The 20,905-nt window shown below is 39.3% G+C and overlaps 1 protein-coding gene across 1 annotated transcript; it reads right to left on the reverse strand.

Moving 5' to 3' along the window:
- Window positions 1-353: 353 nt before the first annotated feature.
- On the reverse strand, window positions 354-6,622 carry SLC25A3 (solute carrier family 25 (mitochondrial carrier; phosphate carrier), member 3). Its single transcript, XM_012664013.1, has 8 exons — window positions 6,474-6,622; window positions 6,077-6,237; window positions 4,400-4,521; window positions 2,832-3,011; window positions 2,112-2,293; window positions 1,417-1,589; window positions 775-885; window positions 354-692 (listed from the first exon to the last, which is right to left on the reverse strand). Exons 2-8 carry the CDS (start codon window positions 6,231-6,233, stop codon window positions 532-534), a joined length of 1,086 nt encoding a protein of 361 aa, XP_012519467.1. The 5' UTR covers window positions 6,234-6,237; window positions 6,474-6,622; the 3' UTR covers window positions 354-531.
- Between the last annotated feature and the right edge of the window lie 14,283 nt (window positions 6,623-20,905).

A 20,905-nucleotide genomic window follows, 5' to 3' on the forward strand; every position in this document is an offset into this window, starting at 1 on the left:
TTCTAGAAGTTAAAAATTTTTTTTTGAGACAGATTCTTTCTGTTGCCCAAGCTAGAGTGCAATGGTGTCATCATAGATTACTGCAGCCTCCAACTCCTGGGATTCAGGCCATCTTCCTGCCTCAGCCTCCCAACTAGCTAGGACTACAGGTGTGCCTCACCACGCCTGGCTGATTTTTTAATTTTATGTAGAGATGGGGTCTCACTATTGCCCAGGCTGGTCTGGAACTTCTGGGCTCAACTGATCCTCCCACTCTGACCTCCCAAACTGCTAGGATTACAGGCGTGAGCCACCATGCCCAGATTCTACAAAAAATTTTTTCAAAATAAAAAAAATGAAATCACAGACAAATGATGAACAGCTGGGTTTATTTCAACAGTAAATTTGAAACTCTTACCTTAAGCAAGAGTACTACAGTAATTATATCAGGAATAGACAATTTCCTACATTGTCAAATATATAAACATTCCTTTTGTACTTTCTTCAACACTGATCAACAAGCAGATTCAGTCCACATTTGCTCTGATCTATCTACTGAGTTAACCCAAGCTTCTTTTTCAGAGACTCTGGCATCTCAGGTGGAGGAGGGCGAGGAAGCCTGAAGTAGACCTTCACAGAGTCATAGATGAACCACTGTAGTGCAGTCAGAGTACCAATCATGATGATACGGGCAAAGAGTCCCTTCCATACACCTGGTTCAAACAGGAAATATAAATGAAAAAATGCAATATACCCAAAGGTATTCTTCCTTTAGAGAAAAAAACATCATCTTACCTTTAAATCCAAGTCTCTGGAGGACCTGAGAAGCACTGCTACCTTTCTCTTTATTCAACACAGACACCACAGAATCAGCAGGGTGAGAAACAATTGCACAAAAGACTCCAGCTGAAAAAAGTCAAGATAAATGATCCAATACAGGGTCGGTTAAAAAAAATTCACATCATAGCCAACTATCTTTTTTCATGACTTTAAATAATAAAATTTTCTTTAAGCTCTAAAAAACAAACAAACACACCAATGAGATTTAAGGTCAGAGTGATATGGTTATAAAGCAGTCTACCCTATGTAAAATGTAACAATCCTTTAAAAGATTCTTTAATTCAGATTTTAGTTAACACTTTCTTCTTATTGTATAAAAAGTTTGTTCTCAATTAAAAAAAAAATGGTGCAGCAGTGAGATCAATATATTCTCAAGCCTGATAATGACATACCATAAAACAATTCATGCTAACCATAAAACATCCTTTGAGGAACTAATCAGGAAGGATTTATGAATCCTGAAGGGAATATAAAACGTTATGGGAAGAGAAAACTGCTTTATAAACTTTAGAATATTTTTCCCTCAACAAAATAGGCCAGTGAAGGAAATGATTTGTCTATAATTTCATAGAAAAATGTGTTCTGAATAATTCATACCTATGTAACCCGCCACGAATGTTACAACCAGCTGCTCTGGCTTTGAACATTCACTGCGGGGCTTAGGAACCACAAATTTGTACAATGCTTCAACAGTACGTTCAAAGCAGGCGAACTTCATCATGGTGTATGGGATCTGTCTCATCCAGAGAGGAGCAACCCCCTTGTAGAATCTAAGAAATTAGGAGACTTGTTTTACACAGTTGCACACATTCATCTAGCAGAGATTTTCATCATTAACAGAAGTGTCCGCACACCAGTCGAGTCCTGATAGTATAAAATGGCAGCATAACTGCATGTCATTTCTATCAGAACTTCAGACTAACGTGCAGGTGTATTTATCTCACATGCCAATGACTCAAGCACCTTTGACTATACAACCAAAAAAGTTGCTGGATGTTTGACTGGAACTACAAGAAATAAGAAGTTTACATGCAGAACTCAGTTCAAGTTCATCCACAAAGGTGGATCTAAGGAAGCATGTTGTGGCCTGATTACATGAAAATTCTTAACTCTGAATAGATCATAAGAATTCTAACAAGCCCCTTCCAAAAGTTAATAGTAAATACTTAGGCCAAATATCAAGTTACTTTTAGACTGACAAATGGTCCTTACTTTACAAAAAAAAATCTGGAAATGAAGTTCCCTTAACATGAATATTTTTATAATATAAATTTAGGCAAGTGTTTACTTACGCCTTTAGGCCCTCTTCCTTATACATTTTGGGAGCTGCATCCCTCAATGTGTTGGCATAACCTGGTTGGGTTTGAATTCGAACCTTAGTAGCTTCCATAGGAGCCAGGGCAATGTCAGCAAAGAATTCAGCACTGGCAGAGGCAGCCAAATACAGTGATGTGCGCCAGAGATAGGTGTTCTCCTAAAATGCAAAACAAGGAGGGATATGAATTGCTGTTGCATTGGCTGTTTTCAATTTTTCTTTAAAGTGACAGTTCTAGGAAACAAATAAACGTCGGACATTTTAAAAGTATTTCTCATCACACAATCCATGGGTAACACACACAGTGAAACCAAATGTGTTGTCTCTCATAACTTTATTAATCAAATGCATAATTATAGTACAATGTAAACATTTTTTGAACATCTAGATGCCAAGTGTAGCTAGCCCTGGAATTATATAAAGGAATCCCAGAGACCTTTTCTTTAAAAAACTCAAAATTCAACTCATTTAGAAAACAACATAGTATATTAAAAAAGAGCACTGTAATTCAATGAAATATATTTTCTTTTTCTCATCCTGTCTCTGTTAAAACAGACTTTTGATTTGAGGCATGTTGCTCACTTTCTGGGACCACTTCTTCTGTTCTAAAACAAGGTGGGTGAGACAAAAACCCAAGATCCTTTTTGGTCTCAAAGTTGAACACTCAGTACTTTCAATTTCAAAGTTAATTACATACCTCTCCAAGCATGTTGCTATACAAGACTTTAAATACTTCATAAAAGCCAAACTTGCAGAGTCCTTGCAAAGAGTAGCCAATGAAAGTTGGAGCCCATCCTTTAGCCAAACCACGAACACCATCCTCTTTAAGTGTAACTGAGAATCCATTAAATATGCCCTTGTACTTTTGGGGGTCCACCTTTTTTAAAACAAGAAAAATAATTAAATGCACCAAAAAGCTAACATGTCTCATAAATATTTAGTTTCACTATCAGTTTTTGTTTTGGTTCTAAAATTTCAGTAACTACACAAAAGGTAAATACAGTAGTCCCCACTTACTCAAGGATTCAATTTCTGCTGTTTCAGTTACCTGACATCAACTACTGTCTAAAATATTTTGAGTGAAAGCAACCACATTCACTTAACTTTTATTGGTTACTGTTAACCTTTTACTGTGCCTAATTTATAAATTAAACTTTATTAAAGGCATGTATGTATAGGAGAAAACATCGGGTTAAGTACCATCTGAGGTTTCAGCCATCCACTGAGGGTCTTGGAACGTATCCCATGCAGATAAGGGGGGACTACTGTCTAAATTCACTGCATATCAGCTTAATGTCTATGACTATTTTTATAAATGGAGACTTTTATACATTAAGGTCTGGCTTTCTTTGAGCCAGACTTAAGTCTTGGAGGGATAGTTAAGAGAGTAAAATTTAAACAAAAATACAGACTAAACATAATGACTTAAGAGATTTCTTACTACCCAACTTCTACTACTTTTAAAAAATTAAAGCTACTCTCTAGAGATAAGTCTGTATTCTTGATATATGCTAGTTCTTTAAGTAGATTATATCAAAGTTTTGTGAACATTAAACAATCAAACTAAATACAAGTTAAAAAGGTACATCAACACAATGAGAATCTGTCTTTTGACTTAACATAAATTCACTTCAAGAGACATGCATAATTATGTTTTAGCAAAGGTATATTTCATATCCACTCTATTAACTAATGTAAAAAAAAGCTTATCTCACTATTTCTGCCAGTACTAGAAGGGCTGGTATACATCACCTTCCTCTCTCTCCTAATATTTCACCTTCCTTTCTTTTAGGTAAGTAGACTTCTAATCCTGTTTGGAACAAATAAATTTTTGATGTCTGATTATTTTTGTTTCAATAAATCTAATTAAAAGATATTCAAATTATTAAAAATTTTATGTAAATATACAAGAGGCTACGTTCACAAAATTTTCATACTAAGATTTTAAGAGTATTTTAAAGAAATCTACATGTACTCTTTGCCTTAGTCTTATTAACAGATAAGGGACATGAAGTTACTTCACATATGCAAAGAGTCATTTACAGCCAGAGTCTGACAGTGAATAATCTACCCACACAAAAGAGACATTTCTTGGATTTAAAATAAAGACCACAAGCTTAAGAAATTCAGGTGTGGTTTCCTACTGAACTTTCTAGCAGCTGTGATGTCTTCAAATTCTCATTTGTGAAGTGCTCTAAGATTATTAATATTTAGGATTAGGTAACGCATGAAAGATATTTTCAATGTTGTCACCTCAATACAAACCTGCATACGGCATTTCACTAAATCCAGGGGAACGACAGCAGTGTGTGTCAGACCACAACTTAAGACCCCACCAAAGCCACACAGTGCATAATACTTCATGGAGCCAAATTCACAACTGTACTCTGTAATAAGACAAGACACACCATGCATTTTAAAATAAAACTCATGTTACTGATCATCAACTTACCTCCTGGACAGTTAGGTTTCCACACGGCTTGTTAGTAGAGGACTACATCTTACAATTTAAGTCATGCTTCGACAATACATTCTAGTCCAGCATGCAAAACAAACCTGCATTCTGCATTTAACCAGATCTAGAGGAACCAATGCTGTATGTGTTGTGCCACAGCTAATAATTCCTCCAAGTCCACAAAGGATAAAGAATCTGCCAGATCCATAGTCACAGCTATACTCCTCTGTTTGATTGGAAAAAAAATCAAGTAAGTATTACTTTGGAGATGACTAAGGCCATAGGAATGAAAGAAAACTTTTTTCCCCTGTGAAACAGCACTGTCACAGCCAAACAGCTCTGGTCACAATTAAGTGGCTAAAAAATTCACTGCCAAAATCAGATCTTTTAAAAATTATGAGGGTTCTATATCTGTGAGATACTAGCTCTTATTTAGCCATATTCATTTTTAAAAAGTTTTCTACATTAATGGCTTTTACAATTAAAATCAAACTTCAAATTATTAACCGCTGTTAACAGTACACTTCTGAGAACACTCAACACATAAAAAGTGTGCAAACTTCGAAGTTCACCCCACCCACTAACTATCCCCACTTATAAACTCCTGTAACATAAAAATAGGTACACATAAATTCCTGCAAAGACATTTAATACACAAATGACGTCAGTCAGCTTTAACTTTTAAAATGGAAAAACAGAATGATAATGTAAGGATCAAAGAAGCACATTAATGATTTTTTTTAAAAAAAACTTCGATTTTACAGGCATAATGTAGATAACATTCTCAGGATTCCTACAATTTGGTTTTCACGTTTCTCTGAATATAAACTCTAACTAGGATTTAAAACACACACAATTAAGTTAAAGCTGGGCCCAACCACCACGAATCCCAAAAGACCAAAGGATGCCCACCAATGACCTCCTTTCTACAGCCTACCTGGGGCTGCAAAGAGTCTCCTCAACCAGTCGCATTAAAACAAGAGACCCAGTTATCTTATGAACAACTAAGTGGAAAGATGATTTACCTAGCGTCAGCTAATACACAACTTAGGAAATACTTGAGGGAGGAATACTTTTAACAAAATTAAAGCCAAATCAAAGAACAGGTAATACAGTTAAAACTGTGGGGGTGGGCAGTGGTCAGGAAGGAGACTTTACCCAATACTTTGCTGATCAACAGTCCGCTGCCCAAGCGGGCTCATGGCGGAGAAGATAAGGGGCTAGTCACAGCCGCTCCGCCTCTACTCCCTCCGGGACGTGGAGGTCACGACGGGACGCTGGGCCTAGGCCCTTCCACGCCCTTGAGGAAGGGCCAAGGACCAGAGACTGGTCCAGGGCGGAAAGGGCTGACATCCCAGGCAGGCAACTGGGCGCCGTCCTACGGTGCGACAGGCTGGGCGCGTCCTTCCCTGTCCTCCAGGCCGGGTCCAGGCCTCGAAGGTAGAGCGGACCACAAATGGACCTAATGGGGCAGGGTCTGATCTCACCTTCAACAGCGGCGGCTGCCAGGTTGCGAGAGCGGCGAAGCGGAGCCGTGGGCCCGGCGGGGCAGCTGCCGGGGTCCGTGAGGCCATCGTGCACCAGCTGCAGGTGTGGTGCGTTGAAGGGGTTCGCCCGCGCCAGGTGCGCCACGGACGAGAACATCTTCCTAGGGGACGAGGGAGCGGCGGTTAGAGGACAGGCAAGGTGCCAGTTAATGTCACCGGCGCCCTGGGACCCCAACTGGGGCCTTTTCCTCTTTTTCCTCCGCGCCCTTGAAGAGGTCAAGGCTGCCTTCCCGAAAGAAGCCGCGCCCGATTGGGCCCACAGCCAAAGCAGCAGCCCCACAGGGGATCTGAGCTCCGCTCCCCGCACCCACCACGAGGAAGGCCCGGCCACACTCACTCCCTAAGATGGCGAAGACCCAACCACTCCCTTGGAAAGGTTGCGGCTCACAGAGGCCGAACGTCCTCCGGGCCCTCAGATCTGTGCCCTTCGCCAGTCGTCAGCGTGACGTACTCAGCGCATCGCTGCAGGCACGCGTCGCCCATTGGCGGAAAAGAGCGCCGAGACCGCAGCGTCATCGCGTTCTCCTAGCAACCGTATCCCCGCCCCTGTCCGCCCCTGCCCTTCCGGCACGGCTTGTGCGCAGGAGGATTCGTTCCGCGCAGGCGCGCATTCCGGGCCGGGCTTTTGAGTTGGTGTCAGGCTGGTGACCAACTTTTTTTGTCCCCTCACCTTCAGGTGTGTCTCTCCTTGACTCCGGGCTTCAGTTCTCCCCACTTAAGTGAGCCCCACCCTATAGTAGACACTTAAAACAAAAAACAGAAAGCCACGAATGTTTGATGATACATTTAGGTGTTGCCGTTAGAACATCGCTGCAGAATATTGTGTCACAACTTTTGCCATTACGGTACTTTTTTAAAGTGCCATCAGTTGGCATTAAACATAGACATGTCTGCATTTTTCATCAGGCTTCAGGAGAATATTTTAAAAGGAAATGTGCAGCAAGAACTAATTAGACAACATAGCTTGCTGCTTCATTACAATAGCCTATTATAACACACTAAAACATTCAATAAATGCTTAACACCCGGGGTGTTACAGAGATGAACTAGAGCAAAAGTGACAGCAGATTTTGTGTGTGTGTTTAATAGATTTTTAAAAATCTTCATTAGATTCAGCTGAACAGGGAGGGACCTGTTTAGTTGGGGAGAGTTTAATAGGGGTCAAACCTGTTAGAATTCTGGCTCTTTCATTTTCCCAGCTCTTAATAAAGTAATCTTGGGAATTTACTTCATCTCTGTGAACCAGTTTCTTTTTCATTTATTTATTTATTTTAGAGATGGGGTGGAGCAGGCACGGGGTTGGGGGGTTATCTCACTGTCGCCAAGGCTAGAGTGCAGTGGCGCCATCATAACTCACTGCAACCTCCAACTCCTAGGCTCAAGCGATCCTCCAGCCTCATCTTCCAAGGTGCTGGGAATGCAGGCATGAACCACCCCGCCCGGCCTGAACCTGTTTCTTAAATGTAAGATTGGAGCAGGGCTGGTCTCGTGGACTTGCTACTGGTACAGTGATTCTTGGTTTGCTGCTCTGCTGTCACCATTTTAACATTCTTAATAAATTTATGAACAAGGGGCCCCACATTTTTAATTTTGCATTGTGCCCTGCAAATTATGTAGCTGATCCTGAATGGGAGTAATACCTACTTTGCAGAGTTTATGTGAACTCAGTGAGATAATGTCTAAAGTCTACAAAAGATGTTCTGTTAAAAAAAATAGCTATTATTATTCAGTCAAGATTTTAAAACTCTCCCATTTAATCTGCTTCAAGAATGGGACCACCACCTAAAATATTACAAGTGGGTGAATGTGTATGAAAAGGGCCCTTAAGTAAGGCCCAATGCAATATACAAAGTTGTAAGAATGAGATAGACAATTAAGAAGGCACAGATCAAATTTTCATGGACTTATCAACAAGGCTCTCAGAGGAACCTGGAAAATGCTCATGTCCTCAAGTATGGTGGTCTGCTTTTGAACCAGTTTCTAAATAGGCGTGACCTCAGCCACATCCATGGAAATGACAGCAACCTGAACTTTGTTGTGACACACAGGTAGAACTTGGCCATTTAGGAAGTGTGTCTCATTAGGGCTGCTTTGCAGGGAGGACAAAGTGTTAACTTACAGGCACACATCATGGGCGCATGAGCTAAGAAGAGCTGGGACTATAGCCATCTTGTTCTCCTGGCAACCCTATCCCCGCCCCCACCAGCCCTGACCTTCTGGCCCAGCAAAAGTCCCAGGCAGAATTCCAGAATAGAGGGTTCAGAAGGGGAGTATTGCAGATAAAGTTGAAAAAGTGCACCAACACCTGATTGTCCAGAGCCTCACATACCAGACTGAGGAGTTTGATCTTTTCATGTAGAATGTAGACAGACACTCTCTCTTGCATTCTCTCTCTTTCTCTCTCTGTTAATTCAACTTTATGGTACTTTTCTGATTTAAAAATTTTTTGTAACATGAAAAAAATCCAAATATTGTATAAAAATATATGACCGTAGTGAATCTTCCTATTTCCCTACCAGATAATATTGTTTCAGTTTGTTGCAAATTTTTCTGCTGGGGTGTATGACAGCCTTCACCATGGTGCTTGCACCTGCATCCCCTCCCCCAGAACTCAGATAAGTTGACAGAGGAGATCCAGTGGTAGCTGAAGCAGTTGGGGACCCAGCTCCTACCCTGGGTCAACAAGGTGACCTTCAGAATGTAATGGCTGTTGCTTCACTTATGCCTTCCAAATCCTGCACAGATGTCTGTTGTAGCTAACCCAAACCCAAAACTCTACAGGGGAAGGAATTCTGAGAAATGTAGTTCTAGCTTAGCTAAATTGACCCAGTAAAAAAGCACCGTAATCCATGCCTTGTCAACTTGACATCAATGCACACCTCTTTTAATCATATATAACTTCCAAATAAACACTAAAGAGCAAAATTAGGCTTCAGTTTAACATGATGCAGCTCTCCCTTATATGACTGTAAACACAATAACCCTCTCCCCAAAAGAGAATACAAAATCCTTTCATCTATCTTTGGGTGATGTTCATTCTAGCTGAATGTACTCTTCCAGCTGATCACACTCCCCTTTTTATAGCCTATAGCATAAATACCAAGATATAAGATTAAATACTGTACTATTACCATATCTTATGTTCAATAGTAAGAGAATAGGAGAGGGAAAGAAAAGAAGAAAATGGTTAATATATACACAAAATGTATTCATGTCAAATAAGCATTGTGTCACTTTCTTTAAAGTAGGAGGAGCTAGATACAGCTACTTGACCTTCTCCTTGAAAGGGATAAACTGACATGCCCCAGACCACTGAACTGGTCACCATGGAGAGGTGATGAAGGTTCTTGAGGCCTTGATATAGGGCTGGAGAGTTCACATACCTCTGAGGTGAGAAAGCGAAGATGTATGTCTGGCTCTACTAACTGAAAGCAAACTGTTTCTGAAAGTCCTTAATAATAGGTAGAGAGAAAAAAGCATTTATTTGCTTAACAGCTGCATTCCAGGTGCCAGGAAACAAACAATGTTGATCTTCTTAACAGCAGCTGCAATTGGAGTCAACAGCTGATTAAGTTTATAGTAATCCATTATTATTCTCCAAGTTCCATCTGTTTCTTCACAGATCAAATAGGCCAGTTGAATGGGGATGTGGAAGGAATCACCAACCCTGTGTCTTCAAAGTCCTTGGTGATGGCATTAAACTCTGCAGTCTCTCCAGGAGTGTGGTTTTGCTTTCAGTTTAATATTTTGGTAGGTAAAGGCAGTTCTAGTGACTTTCTCTTGGCTTTTCCTATCATAATAGCCCTCCTTCCTTGGACCAGGGAACCAGTGTGGGGACTTTACACGTTTTTTAGCGTGTATATCCCAACTGTGCATTTCAGGCCTCTGTGCCTGGGGTTGGACCTGAAATTGCTGTAAATCAACAGATATAAAGTTCTCAGTTACAAAAAAGGAATTCCTGCTGATTTGGTCTGCTTCAGATTGATGTTGTTTACCTTGTACTTTCATGTGCAACTGTAGCTACTGTATACATCATTGGTACACTATGGATGCAAAATGGGGCAAGCTTCTTAATTATCAGGGTGGAAAGCTGGACATGAAGTGAAAATGGGCAGGAACAAACTCTAAATGCACTAAATGCATGGTTTAGTTTATCTCATGGGGATAAACTAACCCGTGCATCTGTCTTTTACCACCTGCAGTCTCACTGACGCAGGTGCCTGCAGGAGTCATGGTGCTTATGGGAGCCATGTGCTGCACATGCGTCTAGCCTAGACTGGGAGAAACTGAAGAAGAAGATCCAGTAGGAGCTGAAAGAGCTCCAGACCTGGCTACTGCCCCCTACCAAGGAGAGCCAGCAGATGAGCAATGATGTGTGTGAGCCTAGTACCCTCTACTACCTCCAGTGATGGCTGCTGCTTCACTTCTGTCTTCCACATCTTCACAGATTTTCCTGGGGCCAATCCTACCCCAGAACCACATTTGAAACTTAAGCAAAGGTAGGGTTGTTAGAATCTGAAATGTTATAGAGATAGGACATTCAAATGGAACTTTGCCAACAGGCATTTATAAACTTAGAGCTAGAGGTCAAGGATACCCTTGTAGATTTGAGGATCATCCTAGCCATGGGGAATCACAAGAAAATTATTCCTGGCACAGCCATGAAATAGAGGGATCTAATAAATTAGGCAACGTAGACCAAAGCCCCTATGACAACACTTTTCATAACTGCTGAGGGAAAAAAATGTAACATCTACTAACACTTTGGTTATTATTATTTTTTTTATTAAGAATCTCATTTGCTTGTTTTTTATTTTTATTTTTTTTTTAAGACAGAGTCTCACTCTGTTGCCCTGGCTAGAGTGAGTGCCGTGGTGTCATCCTAGCTCACAGCAACCTCAAACTCCTGGGCTCAAGCAATCCTACTGCCTCAGCCGCCCAAGTAGCTGGGACTACAGGCATGCGCCACCATGCCCAGCTAATTTTTTCTATATATTTTTAGTTGTCCGATTAATTTCTTTCTATTTTAAGTAGAGACGGGGTCTCGCTCTTGCTCAGGCTGGTTTCGAACTCCTGAGCTCAAACAATCCGCCCGCCTCGGCCTCCCAGAGTGCTAGGATTACAGGCATGAGCCACCGCATCCGGCCTTTGTTTTTTATTTTTTTAATGGGGCCACAATTTCCATTCTGGTCAGTGTTAAAATATCAAACTGTCAAACATATCCAACCTTTTTTGGAAGGGTATGCTAGGTTAAGCCTTGACTGTAAGACTAGGGGCAAAGGCTCTTACCAAAGGCCACCCCAAGAGAGCAGACCCAGCTCTGGGGCTGAGGTTCAGACTCTTAAACTCACCCATCTTTGTGCAGGGAGCTGAAAGCTGCAACAATTATACTTGCATATTCAGGAACTTTGCACCTTATAGGGAATAAAAGGCACGTGGATCATTTTGCCTAGTCCATATAAGTCTTGATATCTTGAAATATCCTTCCTTCTGCAATTAAAATCATAAAGTATGGTTTGTCCCAGAGTGGGGAGGCATGTCTAGATAAAGCAGACTCTAAAATAGCCCCATAGAAGGTAGAGGCATATATGGTAACTTTAGTCACTCGATGGCTAAAATCCATAAACCTAACAGCTTTAAAGTAAGGCCTGGCCATCACAAGTAGAGGTTCCCAAATCTGGTTTCTCATCAGAGCTCCTGGGGAGACATAGATGTTCTCAGGCTTCAAAAGACTCCACTTTACTAAGGCTGATGAAGAGTCCTGGAAGCCGCCATTTTTTTAAAGATCCCCAGGTAATTCTTGTAATCAGCCATGTTTGGGAACCACGATTTAAGGAATTCCAAGATAGGCATGAGTGATATAGCCTGTGGAATGAGCTTGACAGGAGCTTCCCACCTGTAAAAGAAGACAACACCCAGAATTACCTGGTTTATTATAGCTATAAAGCACTCAGTTTCAAAAAAGGAATCCGTGCTGATTTGGTTTGCTTTAGGTTGTCCGCGTTCACTTTTGTTCTTTCGTGTGCAACGACAGCTATGGCGTACATCATCAGCACACCCTAAAAAATGGGGCAACTTCTTAATTATGTGAGACATATAAAAGGCGGCAGGGGAATATAAGCCGCTCAAAGATGAACGTATAGTCATGAGCTTGGTAACATACAGAAGATTTTAGGGAGAAATATAAAGGCCTGAAAAAAATCACTAAATATAAGTAAATAGTGAATGTAAAATGAAGCGATTAAGGTTCACTAAAAAGAGTAGAAATAGTTCTGTTCATCCTTAGAGATACGGGACAGACTATATCTAACATCTAAGTTTCTGTTTGTGCCCTGGATCATTATGAGCTGAAATGTATTATAGTTCTGTCATAATTCAAACCTCATAGACTTATGATACTTTTTGCTGTAGGTACGAAGGGGTCTACTCACAAATGGGTACAATGCAATTGCAGTGACCCCTAAATGAAATTTAAATTTGCACACGTAATGAAAGTTCAAGAAAAATTTTTTTAGTCTGTTATTCTATTTCTAAACTTGGAAGGTAGTCAGTTGGGAAGAAATAGCTTTGGGGAATCAAACATATTTTTTAGAGAGCAGTAGCTTCAAATGTTAGTGGAATTAACTGACAGACTTTATTCTTCTAAGAGAAGCTGAATACTGCTGACTGTTACACAATTACAATTAATCTGCATAGCAGTAGTGATTATTAAAATTTTCCATAATTTGTGCTGCTCTGAAACATTGTGGAAAAGAAATAGTATTTTTCCTCTTTTGATTTCAATTTTAAAATATTTACATCATTTCTCATTTAAACTACAAAATAGGGGACAATAAAGATCAAAGTAGACCAACTACCTAATTTACTTAAACAGGGCAGCTTGTGGATCAGAATAACATTCTTGGGTATTTGGATAATCAGATTGTATGTCTGAATTAAGTGAACAAGATTATGAATTTCATTATTTAAATAGTGTGTCTAAAACTTAGGAACCAATTTTCTATTTTAAAAAATAAGGACTAAACATCTGTAGGCTATGTAAATGAATATAATTTGCTCTTAGAACTATCTAAATTGCTATAATTCTTTTTTTTTTTTTTTGAGACACAGTCTTGCTCTGTCACCTGGGTAGAATGTAGTGGAGTCATCATAGCTCACCTCAACCTCAAACTCCTGGGCTCAAGTGATCTTCCTGCCTCAGCCAATCTGTCAGAAAATATCTAAGCATCCTCTTTTCTTGCCCCTTTGCCAATATATTGAAACTTCTCTATGTAATAGTAATCTAGGAAATTTAAAATTTTTTTGGAATACCATTCTCTCCAAGAAATATCATTGAAAAAAATTAAAAATAAATCAGAACAAGGCAAGGTAATGTCACATATTTTTAAAAATTTGATGAAGCATTTGAAAGTTTTCTTTATGACAATGGGTTCAAGGATAATTGAAAAAGAAGTCAGAGACATGTTTTGACTGTTAAAATATTTAATGTAGCATGATTATTAAAATATGTAAATATGTCTGGGAAAAATAGAAGTAAGACAGTCTTTAGATCTCAATATAATAATTAAACACCCAACATATTAGCCAGGTTAGTTTATATTACATATTTTTAAATTATTTAATATTTATTGAACCCCTAGTTTAGGTTACTATGAATATTTCCAAAGTTCTGTTTTTGGCCTCTCTTCTTTTACCTTCTCTTCCCAGAAATCTCCTTTATTCCCATGGGATTGGCTTTCATCCTTTATGGGAAAATTCTCAATCTTTTATTTCTTATATTTTGTGGTTTCATTTATTTATTCATTTTTATCTTGAAGTAATTTCAAACTTAAACAAAAAAGATGCAAGAATAGTACAAAGAATTCATGTAACCCTTCGCCCAGGTTCCCTGATATTAACATTTTACCACATTTGCTTTATCATTCTGTCTCTGTCTCCCATCTATATTCATATGTATTTTATATATACACACACATACATATATACCCACATACTCATATACACATGTATAGACACATATTAATATATACCCATACATAGAGATACATAGATTATACATATACACATATATTTTCCTGAACCATTTGAGAGTTAAGTTAAATACATGACACCTCATAACCCTTCAGTGTGTATTTCTTAAAAGACCAAGCACAACCATTAAAATCAGGATATTAACATTGACATAATACCACCATCTAATCTATAGGCCCTATTCAAATCCCCCCGATTTCCCAGTAATGTCCTTTATAGCAAAAAACAAAACAAAACAAATTAAAAGAAGACAAAACTACTATTTATTCTAGTCTACGTCGAGTCCAGGAACACGTGTGACATCATTTTTATGTCCCTTTACTCTTCTTCAGTCTGGAGATATTGTTCTATCTTTCTTTGCCATTCATGACCTTGGCATTTTTGAAGAATTATTTCAGAGACTGTTGCTCAATTTGGGTTTCTCTGGTGTTTTCTCATGATCAGATTTAGGTTGTGCATTAGGGCAAGAATGTTAGAGAAGGGATGCTTTGTTCTTGGTGTATCATGGCAGGAAGCACGTGATATCAATTTGTCCTATTACTGGTGAGGTGAACTTTGATCGCTTGATCAAGGGGTTGTCTGCCAGGTTTCTTCATTGTAAAGTCACTGTTTTCCTCTGTAATTAGTTGGTAATTTCTGGGGAGATACTTTAAGACCATGTAAATATTCTGTTTAACAAACTTTCACCCACTAATTTGCACATCCACCAATAACTTTTGCCTGAATCAATTATTAATATTACAGTGATGATTGCCAAGTGGTAATTTTCTAACTCCATCAGTTCTTCTGTGTTTATTAGTTGGTATTCTACTATAAGGATATACCTTCCTTTCTCCACATTTATTTAGTTCATTCTTCACTTGTCCATCAGTATGGACTAATGGATCTTACCTTTTACAGGGTGATGGTATTTAGGAACCAAAACCTGTGCACTCCGTAATTCTTTCTTGAGGAAGAACTGACATTATTGAATCCATTCATTTCAGGCATTCTGAACTATAGAACTGAATTAGGTTCCATTTACTCAGGCTAAGAAAGCATTTACCTCCTTTACATTAGCTATAAGATCACAAATTCTACAAGAGCCTGCTTTGCTCCTCAGTGGAACTCTCAGCCCCTAGAGTGCCAGCCATGTGTTAATATACCGAAAGTGTTCCATAAATATTTTCTGAATGATTTCATGCTACCAAACCTACCTTAGAAAAACCTATTCGAGGTATGGTTCCAAATCTAAGTTCAAGGTTCAGTACAGAGCAGTTACATTCTTGGCATTCATTTGTTATAGCCATTTATGTTACAGACTTACAGCTTAAAATAGACTCATCTGTCCCATAGTTTACCTTAGTGTTTATATTGTATTAGAAGCCTGTGGAAGCTTATTCTATAAAAATTGTTTTTCCGTGTCTCTTTTTAAAGATGCCTTGCTTTCAAGATTTTCTAAAGGGTTAGGAAGCAATTTTTAGCAAATGTGATTACTTTTACTGAGGCTATGACAGTACTAACCTTCTATAAAGTCTGAGGCATGAGATACTATTTTTTATGTGTGTATGTGTATATATATATTTTTTTCGTCCACAGTTCCTGGCTCATAATTTCCATAGCCCTTGTTACAACAAACAGAATCTCTTTCTCTCACCCTCTCCTGTCCTCCTTCCACCTCCCCGTGGCAGGACTCTAACCTGATTGTAGGTCATAAGACTCTCATTCCAGAGAGGGTCCTGCCGCATATCCTGGAGAAAGGAATGCTACACAGAGAGGACAAGAAGAATCCGAGCAGACAGACCTTACTGGGTTTACAGCATACCCTTTTTGTACAATCACGTTTCGACATGGTCGTCTATGCTTCAATCATACCTGTCTAATGAAGGCTCCATAAAAAAGGCCCAAGAGGATGGAAGCTTCTGGATAGCTGAACACGCGGAGACTCCTGGAGGGTGGCGCACCCGGGGAAAGCATGGAAGCTCTGTGCTCCTTCCCCCATACCTCACCCTATGCATTTGTTCATCTGTACCCTTTGTAATAAACCAGTGAACATAAGTGTTTTCTCGAGTTATGTGAGCTGCTCCAGCAAATTAATCATATTCAAAGAGGGGGTTATGAGAACCCCAACTTTTGCAGCTGGTCAGCCAGAAGTTCCGGGGGCCTGGACTTGTGACTAAGGTGTCTAAGGGGGAACAGTTTTGGGGACTGAGCCTTGACCTGTGGGCTCTGACACTGTCTCCAGGTAGAAAGTGTTGGAATTGAATTAAAGGACACTCAGCTTAGTGTCCACTGCAGAACTGATGGCTTGTTTGCTGGGGGGGAGAAATCTCCTACACTTGGTCACGGACATCCTCTGTGTTAATTGTTATTGCGTTGTAGAGTGAGAGAATAGGAAAACACAGTCTTGAGTTTTTCCAAATAAGGTATTAATTCAAAATAAACTATATATAGTTAAGTAGAGTATTTTATGCTTATTTTCCTTGATAAAACTGGGATTATAATCATCCTATCAGGAAAAAAGAAACAACCCTGGTTATTTTAACAGAATGTTTCCTATGGGAATTGGTTAAATGCATTCGAGAACTTTAAAGGCACAAAGAGAAAACTGAGGTCACACAGATAATAACTGCAGAAAGCAGCTATCACCCTGGCGCTAGAGGCACAAAGGGAAGAGATTTGAGTTATTAGAATTTAGCAGCAGGCAGGAGGGGCCCTGTGGAACTAGCACCCAAACCTCTGAGAAGGCACTGCCTGGCTGGTGCTGGTGTCTCTGAGGGGATTCGATGAGGCTGAATCTGGAAATGCCAGAAAAAGCTGGGTACTGGGCCCAACTGCTGCTGCCAGAGTGAAGGGAGGAAGGTGTGAAGGATTCTGACAGGAAGAGCGGCCAAGCCCCAGCTTCCTCCTGCCATCCAAGCTGTTCTAGAATCCCCTATTGGTGAAACCTAAAATACTATTTTGTATTGTCTCAGCCCTAGCGTCAAAAAATATAGAGGAGTGGGTTTAGAGCTGAAAGACAATAACTTATTTATTTATTTATTTATTTACTTATTTATTTATTCCAGATGCGGTCTTGCTCTGTTGCCCAGGCTGGAGTGCAATGGCCCAATCATAGCTCACTATAACCTCGAACTCCTGGGCTAAAGCTAGCCTCCTGCCTCAGCCTCTCAAGTAGCTGGGACTACAGGTGCAGGTCACCATGTGTGGCTAATATTTTTACTTTTTTTTTTTTGGTAGAGATCAGGTGTCTTGTTATGTTGCCCAGGCTGGTCTGGAACTCCTGACCTCAAGCAATCCTCCCACCTCAGCCTCCCAAAGTGCTGGGAATACAGGTGTGAGCCACTGTGCCTGGCCCAAGACAATAACTGAATACCCAGCACAGAAATTTAGAAGCTCTGTTTTAAAGCATTTTATTACATCGACACATTTAGAACCTGAAATAATATACTACAGACATAATATTTGAATGCCCACTTGATGAATTTAATGCATATGTAACTCAATTCTTTATGCTCAGCTTTGTTAAAGTCCTCGTACATCAGGATTGATATGGTTAATTTATTTATTTATTTATTTAATTTTTTTGAGACAGAGTCTCACTCTTTTGCCCGGGCTAGAGTGAGTGCTATGGCATCAGCCTAGCTCACAGCAACCTCAAACTCCTGGGCTCAAGCGATCCTCCTGCCTCAGCCTCCCGAGTAGCTGGGACTACAGGCACACGCCACCAAGCCCAGCTAATTATTCTATTTTTAGTAGAAGATGGGGTCTCACTCTTGCTCAGGCTGGTCTCGAACTCCTGAGCTCAAACAATCCGCCCGCCTCAGCAGAGTGCTAGGATTACAGGCGTGAGCCACCGGGCCCGGCCTGGTTAATTTAAAAAATAATATTAAAGCATAGAATTGTGCCTTACTGTGAAGGAAATAGGTATAAAGAATCTTAATAACTCAGATTACAAATTTGAAGCAAAGGTAGAATCATAATGCTAGTGAATGTAGTTTGATCTTTTCTTGACAGAAACCTAACAAGCTTGGAGATCTGCTTTTTAAACCACTGAAAGATTAAAAGATGAAAATTAACAGGGAGGAGAGAGGCTGTTGTATATAAGTTAATTGACAGCTAAATGGAGGGACAGATAGTAGATAAAAAGACAAAGAACTAGGATAAAAAACCCATAAGCTAAAAAAATACAGCTGCCTCCAGCCCCATTTACGATTAAACAACTTTACATGGTTAGAGATGTTTTTGTCTGTAACTCAGGAACACACACCCCTAAAAGGGGGGAGGGCAGAGAAAGGGAAAGCAAGAGGACCCTAGCTATGATGAAGTATTATGCTGACGTCTATCAAAAATCACAAATGCATATATGGTTTGGTCCAGTTATTTCACTTTTGGGAATTTTTCTTACACTTACAACACATGTGCAAAATGATATATGTACAACATGATTCATTATGGCATTACTTAAACAGATTAGAAACAGTGCAGTAAGCCCATCAATAGGGTGAAATAAATTATGGTGCAGCCATATATGGAACACTATGTAACTGCTAATAAACACAAATATACATAAACAAACTGAAACCTTCTGTAGATGTAGAAAAATCTTCAAAACTTTGTTAAATGAAAAAATTAAGGCACGAAACAGTATGTAGGAGAAAGATTGTGTGTGTGTCTGTTTGTTGTGTGTGTAATATCTCTGGAAATATATACACCCCAAAACTAATAACATTGGTTGCTTATGGGGTGGGGAACTGGATAGTGGGGGTCAGGGATGAGAGGGAGACCTTTCCCTGTATCTTCTTTAATATTTAAACTTTTGAATCATGTGTTTGCATTATTCTTTCAAATATTTATTGTTTTTATTTTTAATTTTCTTTTTCCTTTAGAGACAGGGTCTTGCTCTGTCACCCAGGCTGGGTGGCCCAATCATAGCTCACTGCAAATTCCTAGGCTCAAGGGAGGCTCCTGCCTCAGCCTCCCAGTAGCTGGGACTACAGGTGTGCTCCCAGCACAGCTGGCTAATTTTTAAAAAAATTTTTTTGTAAAGACGGGCCCAGGCCGGTCTAGAACTCCTGGGCTGTAGCAATTCTACTGCCTCGGCCTCCCAAAGTGTTGGGATTACAGATGTGAGCTTGGCCAAATAAAAAAAGAAAAAAAAATTATTACCCTGATGTTTCTGAGAGTGCCGAATCCTGACCACTAGACCACCAGGGAGTGCCATGTTTCTGGATATTCCAAGGTTCACTATATACAAATTAATTCTGTAGATGGCTCCTGTTCTTATGAAAGAGTTATGTTGTCAATAGATAATAAACGATTCTAAACTGGTTCATAAACCTTGATAATCAGGTTATATTCTATTGGAAATAGGAAGCTAAAATTAAGCCTGCTTATTTCCTATTTACTGATTTTTTCTTCCTCTGTTGTTATGTTCATTTTAGTGTAATTATATAAACATAATGATTAAAGTTTAATAGTATTTTTGATCCAGCATGTGATAAGACCAAAACTAACGGCAATTCAAATTTTAATGACAAATGACAGACTCTACTTGGTAGAGCTCTCCTATAGCAGAACTATTACAAATACAGTGAGTGCCACAGCGACATCTAGTGTACCCTTTTTGTAAGACTATTTAGACTCAATATCTGGCATAGTATAGCTTGTGGCCATGTGACTATTTTTAAAATCCTGAAATAAACAGCCTAACTACAGCCTGCTTATTAATTCTTATTGTGGTTTTTAGATTACAGTGCAAAATGTTTGGAGTTCTTGCTGTCCATGTTTTAGCTGGATTAGAATTAACTACAGGAGTTGAAGCTGCAGTCTAAAAATAGTTACTTTTGTTTGTTTTAAAAATTTACTATGAAATTTACGTTTGTGATGAAAAAAATTAGGAACGTATGAATTCATCTGTAAATTTTTTTAAGTATTATGAACTCTTCAATTCAAAGCGGCCTAAAACATGGTAGTGTAGTGTGAAAATAGTATAGAAGGACCTCTGTACACAAAACCAAAATTCTATTTGTAGGATATTGGGACATCAGAAATCACCCAAGTAAAAATATCAGTGACATTCTTGATTAGTAAAGGAGTAACAGATAATAATAAGCATGTACTTTGGGACTATTCTAACAACAGGCATTCTCTTTAATATGGTAAAATGCCTAATACCTTCAAAGTGACTTATTTACAAAAACAAAACAATCCATGAGTAAACATTTAGTGATAATTCCAGATGCTTTTTTCTATTATATCTACTTTATTTTTTTAAAAAAAAATTTTTTTGAGATAGAGTCTCACTGTGTTGCCCAGGCTGGAGTGGCTATAATAGTGCAGTGGCTATTTATAGCATGATCATAGCTCACTGCAGCCTCCAACTCCTGGACTCAGGGGATCCTCTTTCCTCAGCCTCCAGAGTAGCTGAGACTAAGGGGTACAAGTCACTGTGCCTGGCTCTATTATATCTATTTTAAATAGTCTTAGGAAAAGTGTCACTGTTATTATGATACCTGAAAAATATACCTTAGTGTTATGTCTCCAATTCAGTTTAACTGAATAACCTCACTTGAAGTTCTTTTGGCCCCTTAATCAAAGAAAAAATTTCACTTCTTGTTATCTGATGATGATAGCCCTCATTCCATCAATCACAGCTACCCACCAAATGCTTACCTAACTAAGGAGTAGAGTCTGAATGTTTGGAGTTACTTATCTTGATTAATTTGCTTGGTTTCATATTTCCTTTCTGCATCACAG

The sequence above is a fragment of the Propithecus coquereli genome, unplaced genomic scaffold, assembly GCF_000956105.1.
Source record: "Propithecus coquereli isolate 6110/MARCELLA unplaced genomic scaffold, Pcoq_1.0 Scaffold85, whole genome shotgun sequence".
Lineage (NCBI taxonomy): Eukaryota > Metazoa > Chordata > Mammalia > Primates > Indriidae > Propithecus > Propithecus coquereli.

Bases quoted from the DNA above. Each gene is read 5' to 3' on its own strand.
- SLC25A3 (XM_012664013.1), bottom strand. From the start codon at position 6,233: ATGTTCTCGTCCGTGGCGCACCTGGCGCGGGCGAACCCCTTCAACGCA. The intron at 886-1,416 runs GTATGAATTATT...GACTTTTTTCAG, and splicing joins ATTCGTGGCGGGTTACATAG to CTGGAGTCTTTTGTGCAATT. The intron at 693-774 runs GTAAGATGATGT...TGTTTGAACCAG, and splicing joins CCAGAGACTTGGATTTAAAG to GTGTATGGAAGGGACTCTTT.